This window comes from Electrophorus electricus, chromosome 18 (assembly GCF_041902795.1).
Source record: "Electrophorus electricus isolate QZ-2024a chromosome 18, ASM4190279v1, whole genome shotgun sequence".
Taxonomy (NCBI): Eukaryota; Metazoa; Chordata; class Actinopteri; order Gymnotiformes; family Gymnotidae; genus Electrophorus; species Electrophorus electricus.
In genome coordinates, this window is record NC_137514.1 from 3,600,438 (window position 1) to 3,614,604 (window position 14,167).

The 14,167-nt window shown below is 38.2% G+C and overlaps 1 protein-coding gene across 1 annotated transcript; it reads left to right on the forward strand.

Annotated features, from left to right (window-relative positions):
• Positions 1-5,228: 5,228 nt before the first annotated feature.
• Positions 5,229-9,000, forward strand: LOC118242618 (HEPACAM family member 2-like). The gene is made up of 7 exons (XM_081701572.1): positions 5,229-5,286; positions 5,856-6,194; positions 6,559-6,801; positions 7,284-7,544; positions 7,642-7,741; positions 7,959-8,001; positions 8,760-9,000. The coding sequence occupies exons 1-4, from the start codon at positions 5,229-5,231 to the stop codon at positions 7,478-7,480; spliced, it is 837 nt and encodes a 278-aa protein (XP_081557698.1). The 3' UTR covers positions 7,481-7,544; positions 7,642-7,741; positions 7,959-8,001; positions 8,760-9,000.
• Positions 9,001-14,167: the final 5,167 nt, after the last annotated feature.

The window sequence follows — 14,167 nt, forward strand, 5'->3', positions numbered from 1 at the left end:
TTTGACTGAAAGAGGAATTCTATATCACACAGTTAAGATTGTGGAGAAGCCTGAACTATGTAAAGGCACTAATGACTCAGGCAGGGACCAGTGTTATGTAGATAAACAGTTTAAAACTAAAAGAGCAAAGAAAAGTTTGTAATCCTTGCCATACTGTTATTTTCATCCTCGGTTTATTGGTTTGGTTTGATCACATACATACATGCACACACACACACGCACACACACACACACACACACACACACACACACACACACACAGTGCAGTGATAATAATCAATAAACAGAAATGTTTTCTCCATGAATGTGCAGCCATGGCAATTGCTGCATGTGAAGATTGAGGCCCTGAATCACAGGAATAACACCCACAGAGTACTGTGTGTGTGTGTGTGTTTTTTTCACCTCAGTTTGGACAGAGCACTCTCAAACCATTTCACTGCGAGTTATAATGTGTATGACTATGTATGTGACAAATATACTCTGACGATCCACCATCGTCCCCGTCCCGAAGAAACCTCGACCCTCCGACCCCAATGACTACCGCCCTGTTGCCCTCACATCAGTCGTGATGAAGTACTTTGAAAAGCTAGTCAGAGACTTTATCACATCTTCACTGCCAGCCTCCATGGACCCACTGCAGTTTGCATACCGCCACAACCGCTCCACTGATGATGCAATTGCACATCTGCTCCACACCACACTGACCCACCTGGACGAAGGGAGAGAAAATTATGTTAAAATGCTGTTTGTCGACTACAGTTTAGCATTTAACACTATCATCCCCTCCCTACTCACTACTAAGTTGGAGGATCTAGGACTGCATACATCCCTGTACGGCTGGATCTCCAACTTCCTAACAGACAGACCACAATCGGTACGGGTGGGCAACTGTGCCTCATCCACCCTCACACTCAGCACTGGAGCTCCTCAGGGTTGTGTCCTAAGCCCCCTGCTCTACTCACTGTACACTTATGACTGCACAGCCACTTCCAGCTCCACCATCATTGTCAAGTTTGCTGATGACACCGTTGTCATGGGCCTGATCTCGGACAACGATGAGAGGGCCTACCTGGAGGAGATTAAACACCTGGAAAATTGGTGCCAGGAAAATAATCTCCTCCTAAACGTCAGTAAGACAAAGGAGCTGATCGTGGATTGCAGCAAGAAGCAGGAGCAGCACTACCAACCTGTGAGGATCAGTGGAACCACGGTGGAGAGAGTAGATAGTTTCAGGTACCTTGGTGTTCACATCTCACAGGACCTGTCCTGGTCCTGCCATACCAACTCCCTGGCAAAGAAGGCTCGTCAGCGTCTTTACCACCTCAGACGCCTAAGAGACTTCAGACTACCCTCCAAGGTACTGCGAACTTCTACACCTGCACTATCGAGAGAATCCTCATGGGGAACATCACGGTCTGGTTTGAGAATAGCACCAAGCAGGACAGACAAGCACTCCAAAGGGTAGTGCGTTCCGCAGAGCGCATCACTCACACGGAACTTCCTGACCTGCAGACCATCTACTACAAGCGGTGCCAGACCAAGGCCAGGAGGATTGTGAAGGACCCCACCCATCCCAATAATAGGCTCTTCTCTCTGTTGAGGTAAGGGAGCCACTTTTGCTCCCTGAAGACCAAGACAGAGAGACTGAAGAGGAGCTTCTTCCCACAGGCCATTCGGGCCCTGAATCAGGGAAACTGATAAACTGTGGGGACCACCACCACCATGTAGCATAACTGTATATATATATATATATATATATATATATATATATATATATATATATATATATATATATATATATATATATATATATATATATATACACATAGATATTCTATTACCACCATGTAACATAAAAACTGTAAATATGCCATTTTTCAAAATGGATCTGTACATTCTGTACATTGTGTACATATATATATATATATATACACACAACCATATACATTGTACATTGCGTATATAATCATAATATACATATATTGTACATACATTGTTAATATATTTTTGTACATATATAGAATATATATTTCTCTATGCGCCCGTTTTCTTTTTCCTCAGTTTGGACAGAGCACCCTCAACCATTTCACTGCGAGTTATACTGTGTATATATGTGACAAATAAACCAAACTTGAACTCGAACTTGAACTTGTGTGCATGTGTGTGTGTTTCTTTGTGCATGCGTGTGTGTGTCTGAGTCTGTACCAAGGAAATAACAATCACAGAGCAATCTATGGTCTGTGTGTGTTTGTGTGGGTGTATATACATTTGTTTGTGTGTGTGTGTGGTTGTGTGTGTGTGTGTGTGTGGGTGTGTGCGCGCATGCATTTGCTGAAAAAGGAGAGAACAGTGCAGTAAAAGAGGAAGAGAATTTAAATACACAAAAAATAACATAATTAAATACATCACAGACAGTTCACATGGTTAAAACCTCAAAGCTGTTTCTTCTGAGTTTATTTTCCTCTGTTCCCACAGTGCTGATGAGACTTTGCACAGTGAGGTAAGAAGAGCTCTTTATTAACTTACATTTGTTTGTTAAATTTCCCCGTAGTCTGTGCTTTTAGTAAATAGCATAAAGGTCAAGAGAACATTACCACTCTTCATGAACTCTCATCCACATATAGTTGTAGAGGACGTGGAGTTGGTTTTGGATTTCAGTGGTGTTATGTTTATGTGGTGTGTTTGTGTTCCTGATGGAGAGACTGTGTAAATCAAAGGAATAAAAAAGCAAGCAAAAAATGAGTGTGAATGTGAGAAGTGCATGTGAGCGAGTGACAGAGAGGACTCTTAATTAGGACAGTCCAGGAGTTATTATGATAGTCCATTTTCAGGAAACCAGCAGTCAGACCCATCTGTGAATTAGAAATGAAAAATTTACATTAGGAACAAAGATAAAAAAAACAGGAACAAGAAAATAATGTGATGACAAAGAAAGACTTACAAAGGGCTAACAAGAAATTGGTGTGGAACATCACTGCTCCCTCTGTACAGAACACTCAACCAATGATGATTTATATATATATATATATATATATATATATATATATATATATATAATATATATATATATATATATATATATATATATATATATATACAGAGAGAGAGAGAGAGAGAGAGAGAGAGAGAGAGAGAGAGAGAGAGAGAGAGAGAGAGAGTGGCCTGGGAGTGTGACAGAGTATTTTTACTGATTCTAGCCTTGAGCTCTTCTGAAATTAGATTGGTGCTTTTATTCCTGTTGGAGCTACAACTCCCAGCATTGGTGTCTCTGCCACAAGTGCCCCAGTCACCACTGGGAAAACCTTTTTGATAACACACACAGATTTGAAGTTGTTCAGATTATCTGTCTTGCATATGTTTCTATACATGGTCTCTGCCACTTGGTCAGGTCTCTTAATATTTGCTTTCCCTGCAACTGTCTTGTGTTCCTGTTAGTCTCAGATGCTCCTTTGTATAGTCTGCATCTTGTGTGGTGTAATGCACCCCTGTTACAATTAACATAATGCTTAGTTCTTGTATTTTTACTACCATGATCAGTGACTCTGTACTGTCCTTCAGTCATGCCTTTTCCAGACATTGGTAAGATTGTCTTGTCAGCCACTTCTGCTAACTGTCAGTGTTAAATTCCATGTAGGTAATCCTGCCATGACACCTCCACTGTTTTCACGGTAACTATGTCCCCCTTCTGACTGGGACATGCCCTCATCAGCCCATCCTTGGGATCCCGTGTTTGGATGTAGTCATGGATATCTCATGTCACATCCTGAACAGTGGTGTTGAGCCTTCTGTCTGGTGTGCAGTCTTTGTTTGTTATATCTTGGGTGATAATGAAGAAGATTTTGGTGAATGGTTTGGTAGGCTATAGAGTTTACTCCCCCTACTCTTTCAAGTTCCTTGTCTAGTCAGATTGCCCTGCAGTGATATGACCTCTGGTGCTAAGATTCCTGGGTCAAGTCAACTCCTCCATTAAAGTGCTGCAACATTTCATGGGAAAAAAATTGCAATAATTCTATTACACTGAGTGTGATTTAGCTATTTATGATCAATTTGTTTAATCACTTTCAAGTTTTGAGATTTAGAATCTATATTATGAATTAAGAGTTCTACTGGAATTCAACACATAGTGCCTGTAAGTTCCAACATTATTTTTCAAACCCTTTGTGACCTTCTGAGGAAAGTAGTGAGGCATGAGTGAAAGGTAACAAAATGTACATTTAATGAAGTAACTAATAGACAAAGCAGGAGTTAACTGAAGGGAACATGAAACAAAAATCAAAAATATTTCAAAAGGGCAAAAGGATTAAGTATTTGTTGTGGCTGGCTAGATTTTTATTTGGAATAGAGGAGGTCAGTGTGAAACATTGACTGGAGATGCCTTAAATGAAGAGAATGAAACAAGGTTCATATATGTGTGATGACCAGTCAGTGAGTGATTGGATTGGAATAGAGGAGGTCAGTGTGAAACATTGACTGGTGATGCCTTAAATGAAGAGAATGTAACAAGGTTCATATATGTGTGATGACCAGTCAGTGAGTGATTGGAAACGTGGAAGTGATTTGGTGGTCCAGTTGGTTGAAGGACAGGTGATTGACAGATTGGAGGTGTCTGATTGGCTGGGTGTCAAAGAGTGGTTATGAGTGGGTGATTGTGTGTGTGTGTGTGTGTGTGTGTGTGTGTGTGTGTGTGTGTGTGTGTGTGTGTGTGTGTGTGTGTGTGTGTGTTTGGCTGGCTGGGTGTCAACATTCTTCATCTTTTGGGTAGGATGAGAATAGACCTCCTAGAACAGACCTGAACAACAAGCTCTCACTACATACATATTGGCCACTTCAGTCTTCTACACTGCTTAGGACATAACAAAATTGTTATTAATACAATATCTATCTGATTTATGACTGTTTAAATACATTTGTATGTAATGCTGAGATGAGGTGTTAAAATAGTTGAAGTTGTTTTTATTTTGTTAAAGTTGGTAGAATGGTTGTGTTTTTATTCTTATCACAATGGCTTTCAAATTGTACATTTACAGTCTGGACAAGGATTCCTATAAATCCTTTTTGTGAATCAAAACTGAACTGAAATGAGATGACAAGAGCCAAACCTCCTCAGTAATACAGTTGTGTCATCAGATCAGTCTGACTGATATTTGAAACAGTGTAAACAGAAGCAGAAATGTGATGCACTCAGCTGTGTTGTGTGCTGTTGTGTGTCTGTGCAGGTTTGTTTAATGATGTCACTCAGAACTCCTCTTCTAACTCTCACTCTCATTACTCTGTTCATGTCTCTGGGTAAGACTGCAGTCTTCATCAAAATTGTATTTTTCTTTGTAAAATTTCCAAAACTGTTGAAACCTGCAAAAATATTAGGAAAATTCTGATATCTAGTATAAAGATTTTCTGACACACTGTTCCCATTTAATGAAGTTAATTTACATTGGTTACCAAAGCCCCCACATCCCCCACACCACTGCTACAGAGCTTGCTGAGTGCTTTGTGGTTTTTCTCAAGTTTAGGGCAGTCTTAGATTAAGAGCACACTGTGTTAAGATTAAAATTCACAACCCCACTATAACTACAAAGTGCAGATATATTTTTGTTTGTTTTTCTCTTGACTCAACCTCAAATATTATGTGACTGAGCGTTAAGTTGTTCAGAGTCACTAGTGTCCACTTCTCCCCAAGCTCCTCCCCCACCCTGCTACAAGCTCTTCTCACATTGTGGTTTAGCTCAGAATCAGCTCAGAGTTCTGCAGTACCTGCTGGAGTTAGAGAGGAGAGAAGTGAAGCTGTAAGAGAACTCCCACTCTCTTATGCGGCCCAGACTCTTCTAATGACCTCTTGCATGCATTATATGTTTTAGGGGTTTTTGGAACAGAATGGAGTGTGAAGTACAACCCAACTAAAATATGTGTTTTAAAGGGGTCCACAGTGTTTATCAATGGCAGTTACACATACCCAGCAGGGCTGGAAGTCAAAGAGGAATTTTGGGTTAAAGAGCCATTCGATAGAGAACAGGACACACCTGTATATTGCAAACCCACTAAGGACTCAGGCACAGTCCAGTGTTGTGTCGATAAACAGCAAAAGTTCTCCCTCAAACTGATTAATGTAACGAAGGAGGATGACTATTACTTCAGAATTAAAACAAATGTAATCGAACAAAAATGGCTGGGAGATCCTGTTAAGATCAGTGTCACAGGTGGTTTAAATCTTTAATTTCCTATTTTCTAACTGTGATGCATAATGTCCTTTACTCAGAGGAATTTGAGTCTTGAAGTTCATTAATGCCTATTTTTAACTATGATGCACATTCTCACTTCATGTAAAGGCGTTTGAGTTTAATAAAGCTGATTATTGAGACTTGTTAAACTGATTAAGGGTTACTCTGATATATTAGTTGTACTATGCAATTTGTTTCTCTCTTATTTTTTAACAAATTCAAGACAGTTTCATGACAGCAGAATTATTTTCTTAATTGCTTGAAGTTTTCTGGATGATTTAAAGGCTGTCTAATTGTGATGGACTTCCATTTGTTTGGTTTGAGGATTATCTAATTGTCTTAGAGCTCCTTGTGAACACTCTTCTTGAAGTAATAGAGAGAGAAGCAGCAGTTCTGACGTGTACGACCACCTGCAGTCTGACTGACAGTCCAACATTCATCTGGTACAAAAATGGACGTCGCTTATCCTCCAATACAAACCCACTCCACCTGCGGCCAGTCAGCAGTGAGGATGCAGGCAGTTATATGTGTGCTGTAAGAGGATATGAACATCTCCCCTCTCCTGCTCAAACTCTCACGGTCAGATGTGAGTTTACAATGTTGGTTTCATTTTATGATTATCTGATTATTGCTAAGTTCATTTCATTGCCAAGTTCAGTTCATTTCTCAGTTAAAATGCAAAAAATACAATGAATTAGTAAAGTCTTATTAGAATTATATATATATATATATATATATATATATATATATATATATATATATATATATATATATATATATATATATATATATATTCTTTACTTTGAGTACATGAGACATTTCATTACTATAAAATGCATTCTCCACATGGTGTTATTGCCTGATTTAAGGTGAAGACATTAGTAATGGTGGGACAACTATACAACATCTCCAGAATCAGCTCTTAGAACAGTAGAGGATACAAGTCCATTAATGAACCTGGATATATGCCTGGTTGATGCAGATCATGCCTGTAGTCTCCTTGCTCCTCCTTTCAGACAGAAGACGTCATATTCATTTCTTCACATTCTCTCATTTTGTGGGTGTTAGATCCTCCAAAGAATGTCTTGGTGTCCATCAGGCCCTCTAGTGAAATAGTGGGGGACAGTTCAGTGACTCTGACCTGCAGCAGTGATGCCAACCCACCTGTGCAGAACTACGCCTGGTTTAAAGAAGGAGGAACCTCATCTGTAGGATCTGGACAGACATACAACATCACCATCAGCTCTAATAGCAGTGGCTGGTAATACTGTGTAGCTCAGAATGAACAAGGGATGCTGAAATCAGCTTCCATAGATGCCACTTTAAAGGGTGAGACAGACAGACAGTTATGCATTTGCTATTCACATTATGAAAGCCCTATATTATGTGTATGAACAATAGTGTGCATGTCTGTTTCTCTCAGCAGGTCACTTCTACATTTTGCCTATAGCTGTTGGAGTCAGCCTCTTTGGGATTGTATTTCCTCTCTCAATAGTTTTATTTATGAAGAGAGAAAGTTTAAGAAGGTAAAGTGAAAGATGTTAATATAAGTTACATGTATAAATGATAACTTTATAGTACCTCATTTCTGTTCCTTTCCAAAAGCACTTTATTAATATGGGAAATCTTGAAAATATGATAAATGCTAATAATAATATCATAAATGCAATATTATGAATACTAATGTCTATTCTCTGTTTTCTGTTTGGACGAACACTGACATTTGGGGTTTTTTGAGCTCAGAGGCAAGAGGCAAAAGAGAAATACAGATGAATCTGATTATGGGGTGAGCTATCACAGAAATCCAGATATATTTGTCAATAAGGAGTCTTAACCCTGCTAAAGAGTTCATAAAATTCATGTAATGACAAATCAGAGCCTTTTAATGACAGCGTCAGTCTTAGTTCTGTATCTTTAGCATTTGTTTATGTCAGAGTGAGAGCTCCATCTGAGATGCAGACTGTCAACAACAAAATAACATTAGTGGAAAAACTCCAATGGAACCTTAACCATAAAGCTATTCAGTGTTTATCATTAAACTGCACATCATTAACTCTGTGCTTCACAGAACGCTGGCCTCAACCCCTGTCATACCTGTGACACTTCCACATCCAGCTCTCCTGTGTATGAGAATACTGCAGTGAGTTCATCATATCAGTTACATCACAGTTATAGAACTCTAGTTATAGAACTCAGTTAGAACTCTAGAATCTTGATAGCACTCTAGAATCTTTTTTGAGATGGGATGTGTAAAGCTTTTGTCATTTTTACTGAATACTGGAGGAATACTACGATACACAGCTTTCTTACATTACCATAATTATATAGAATCCACAGGAATAGATTATTAAATTTAGATATGCCAAAACATGCATTGTTTTGTTGTGTTTTTTCAATTTGTTAAGCAATATGAAGATGTTTGTGTGTGTGTGTGCTTGTGTGTTTGTGTATGTGTGTGTGTGTGTGTGTGTGTGTGTCTGTGTGTATTTTGTTATTCCAAATGTCCTTGTGATCTGATATTCTTTCCTGTGTTTCCTTTTATAGGACTTAAGGAAACATTACTAAGAGAATCATCACTGAGAAATTAAACTTGCAGCTGTATCCCAATGCAGTCAAAAGAGTGAGAGATAGAGGGGAAGATAGATGGATGATTACATGTAGACAAGAGTGTTCAGTTAATCAACAATAAAAAATGTAATCAACTGCAAAAAATGTTGCAGTCTTTCATTTTTTAATTTTTTTTTGTACTGATGGAAAATAACCTTGTTCTTATTCTGAAAATCGAATTAATTAATAAATCTAAATTAAAATCTAAATGTTTTGTTATTTGTTAATTCAATTTTTATCTAGTCCATTAATTTTAATCCAGTTAAAATATTTGAATGTGGTTTCCTCAAAAGCATCATGATGTTTATATCTTGTTCAGTACATGTACTCAGGGATTCTCACTCTAGCAATCTGAACTACAATGAAAATAGAACAAAATAATGTAAAGTGAGCTCGAACCCACGTCAGCTAGATGATGACACCGACAGCCTACTGGGTGAGCATCCACACTTTAATGGTGGGCCCTTGTGCAGAACAGTTAGATCGTGGAACAAGTAAACAAGAAAAGTAAATAACCAAAAGGTGAGGAGTGAACCTCAGCCATTTTGTTACGATGTGAACGAGCTCCTGCTAGACAGTTGTGGCCATAAAACAATCTGCGCGTATATTGCTCTTCAAAGGAATGGAGGACAACAACACTAGAGGGAAAGAAAAACTAAACACCATGCCGAGTGTGGGAAAAGGGAGAACCAAGGATGGCAGCCCCGATGCCCTGGGGAAAATCAAACTAAAACTTCCCAAACAAAACCAGAAAACAGGAACTGTAATGGCTAAGGGGAGGCTTAGGAGAGAGACAGATTTGAGGGGGAAAACTGCAGAAGGCAGGAGACATGTAAAAACACAGACACCCTCGCAGCACAGAAGTGAGGTGTCACACAAGGGCTCACAGACCTCAATACCCAGAACTTGGCTCAGAACTTTGGCAAAGACCCAGCACTGAGTGACTGGCTCACTGGGCTTATATAGACTTAGCCCAGCTCTTGGCCGTTAAGCCTGATTAGTGTTGTGCCTGACTCGAGACCTCCCACTGGTGGTTGGAAGGAGCCTCGGCCTGGCACCGACCCTTACAAATAAGGTTACAAAACAACAAAAGCTCCATCATGTAGGGATTAGATCCACACTACCAGCACCTATAAGACTGACAAAAAATAATTCCTTTAAACTCTTTATCATGGACTTATTAGCTAATAGCTGTTGTTAAACATCATGGCACCAAAATATATGACAGCTTAATGAAAGCTTTACATTGTTTGATTATATAATATAAACTATTACTAAATGAATTTCACAGTTAAAATGTAAAACACGCAATGAAACACGAAAGAGTCACTAAATCTTCAACATGTATAGATGTTAGACCCTCGCTGGTACACAGGCAGCCCTTACAAACTACATCCACCAATCACTGCACACATTCACTTCCCCAATCCAAATCACCTGTTTACTTGAATAATCACCTAGACCTAGACCTCATTTATCTCCAGCCTATTTAGACCCCACAAGTTAAAGGCTCTGCTTAGTAAGTTACTTTGAAAATGTATTTTCTGTCTTTGGTTGCATTTGGGAATTAAACAATTATGCTCCTCACTTGCACCTTGCTCTTGTTTCATGATGTCACAATAGAATATCTTTAATTTGAGACATTTTATTATCAAATTCGTTCTTTACATGGTGTTATTTATGCCTGATTTAAGGTGAAAACAGTAATGGTAGCACAACCATACATCATCTCCATCTCCAAAATCGGTTCTTAGAACAGTGGATAATGCAAGTTCAAATACAAGTCAGTTAATTAACGTTTATATAGACACTACACAGCTGTAACTACATGGTTTTGTATCATTGGTTGATGTTTACCATAACTATAGTCTCCCTGTTCCTCCTTTCAGGCAGAATATGCTATATTCATTTCTTCACATTCTCTCCTTTTGTGGGTATTAGATCCTCCAAATAATGTCTTTTTATACATCTGTGAAATAGTGAAGTGACTCTGACTTGCAACAATGCCACCCCACCTGTGCAGAACTACACCAGATATAAAGAAGGAGGAACCTCACCTGTAGGATCTGGACAGAGTTACATCATCAACAGCTCCAGGATCTGGTTCTGCTGTGTGGTTCAGTATGAACATAGGATACTGAAATCAGCTTCAGCACATGCCACTTTAAAGGGTGACACACACAGGCAGTTATGTTTTAATTGTTGACATTCATTCATCAGTCGACATTCATTTACTCACATTCATTCATATTTACAAACTATAATTGCTATACTGTATATGTGTCTGTGTTTCTCACCAGGCCACTTCAACATATTGCCTATAGTTGTTGGAGTCGGCCTCTGTGGGATTGTAGTTCCTCTTAATAGTTTTATTGAAGAAGCGGGAAAGTTTAAGAAGGTAAAATTAAGTGAAATGTATTATGTTAAATTACACTTTGTTACGATCTCGTCGAGGCTCCAGGCCATAATGGGAAGTGTGACCCAAATAAAAAAAAAAGTCTAAACAAGTCTGTAGTGGAAATGAAATCAGATTGCAACAGACCAAAGTAGTTCAATGACAGCCAATGTAGTGTACAGGAGACGGTCTGACACTAATATAACATCAGGAGTGACCCAGGCCAAAGTAACAAATAAATCCACACTAGAAAAAAAAAGCCACTCACTAAACCTACACAAAAGAAAATACACACAAAACTACATTTACTCCCTAAGTGGAAAACCGATCAAACCAAATCCCAAAACAAAATGGCAGTCACTCCCTACTTACCAGTGACCACTCAACAAAAGGAAAAAGTTGAATATATACAAATGTACAACTGCAGACTAACTATTAGAGAAGACAAGAGTAAAGTGAAAACTGGAAGCAAGGTCATACACCAGGTCAACTATCATGAACTCTCTCTCTCACACACACACACACACACACACACACACACACACACACACACACACACACACACACACACACACTGTTTCTGTTTTGTATGTTAATTCTCTGCTTCACAGAATGTAAAAAGTGAATTTTTGAATTTATTAGATTATTATAAATAATGCTGCACCTAATCTATCAATAGGATCACTGAAGTAATAAGTACACTTTTCTACTCAAACAAAGTCTACCCACGAGCATCTTTCTGCTGAACCATCAGTGTGGACATGTGGGTTTCTTCAATCAGTTTTGTGTTCCACATTTGTAGTTCTCAGAAAACCTTGCGGTTTAATGAATACTGGAAATATACAGTACACAGCTTTCTTAGTATTAGGCTACTTTACATTGTCATAACTATACAGAATCTGCAGGAATAGATTATTATTAATTTTAGATAACACAAAAATGTGATTTTATTTTCATTTTGTTATGACATTTGAATAAGCGTGCATGTGTGTGTGTGTCCATTGTTATTCCAAATATCCTTGTATTCTGATATTTTTTCCTGTGTGTCCTTTTATAGGCCTTGAGGAAACACCACTAAGAGAATCATCCCTGAGAAATATCAAACTTGCAGCTATGGCCCAATTGTAACGTTTACTGCAGTAACGTTTACTAGGCGAGAAGCAAAATGCCAACGCAGGAGGCTTTTAATGAAAAAAGGAAACAAAACATGAGAGGCTAACAAACAGAGACACGGGAAAACACTGAGACAAATTAACACACGAACTAAGCAAACAGCAAAACAATGACAAGGTCAGTGACAGTGACAACAATTAGAAACTTAACAGAACATGCCAAAATAACCGACAAACTGGAAGACAAAACAAAGCCAGGGCTTAAATAACCAAGACTTATAAACTAATCAGGTCACAGGCGAACATCATTACAGGTGGAGATACAGACCAGAGAGCGGAACAGATTAAAACAAGCACTGGGAAAGAGGAACAGGTAAAAGGAATGACAGGCATGGAGAAAACGAAACTAAGGAACGGAACAACCAGGAAGTAAAGGAAAACAAAGACACGACAGGGAAATCATGTAAACAGGGATGCCAGAAGGGGGCCCATACGTGACACCAGTGCAGTCAAAAGAGTGAGAAATAGAGAGGGAAAGAATAAATTTAACATGTAGTTTCCTTCAGAAGAAAAGCTTTTCAGTGTTTTACATTAATGATTGATACTCAGAAAATGTTAAAATAAAAGCGTCCTTTGCATTTTTATTGCAAGGATGAAAAATAACCTTCTTATAATTTTGCTAATCTATATAATTAAATGAACCTCATGCGAATAAAAAATAGTCACAACTATTTTAATACTATATTCATTCATTCATTCATTCATTCATTCACTCATCCCTTCATTCATTCATTCATTTAGTCCATTTATTTTAATGCAGTTTCCTCCAAAGCATCGTAATGAAATCTAAGGGCATTTTCTCAGTTTTTGAATATTTTATTAAAAAGCTGCAAACGAGTAGCTCTGCACACTCCTCTTTCTGTCATACTCTAACATCCCTGTTTATGTGTGTAAGTCCATTCAGATTGGTTGGTCAGTCCTGACGTAACATGACGCTGTCAAAATTTAATTTAGTTCTAGAGTGGGAATCTCTGAGAACACGTCCTTTTGGGGGGAACTACATCTGAGTGTTTTAACTGGCACAGTGTATATACGATGTTAAGTATTTGGTTGGTCAGTTCTTAGTGAGGAATCTGGTTGCATCCAGATTGTGAACCTCAGGCACCTGAAGAGAGCGTCTGAGCAGCAGTGAGACACAGAGTCAGTTTGTAGTTAGATAGCATGTGTAATTTATAGACTACCTGTGTTTGACAAGAAGAGCAAGCACAGGGAAAAAAGAGGAAGAACAATAACAAAGGCAAATGTGGTCTTTGGCAAGCAAAGCAGGCATCAAATGAAGAAGTTACATGGTAGCAGAATACGTGGACTTAGGTCAGCATTATTTCTTATACTTGCAAACATGCATAGAGAGAAAACAGAAACATTTTATTCTTACTTTGCTTTATTCTTACTCTTTTATTCTTATTCTTAATATTCTTTTATTCTTTATTCTTTATTTTTATTCTTACTTTGCTTTACATTTTACTTTTACTTTTAGAAAGAAAACAGATACATTTTATTCTTACTTTGCTGCCTTTTACTGTAGCAGAATAACAACAGTGAATAAAAAGGCAAAAAATTCCAGTCAAGGCCAGTTTATCTGGAGAAATTTCCTGGTCTGACCACACCTTTTACATGTGGCAAATATTCATTTCTCCTGGAAGTGATATGCAGATTATTTACAAAAATATGAAATCACCTTTGCCATTGGTTAAATCAGTTACATTTAGCTGACACTTTTATACAAAGTGACTTACAATTATGACTGAGTACAACTTGAGGGTTAAGAGATTTACTCA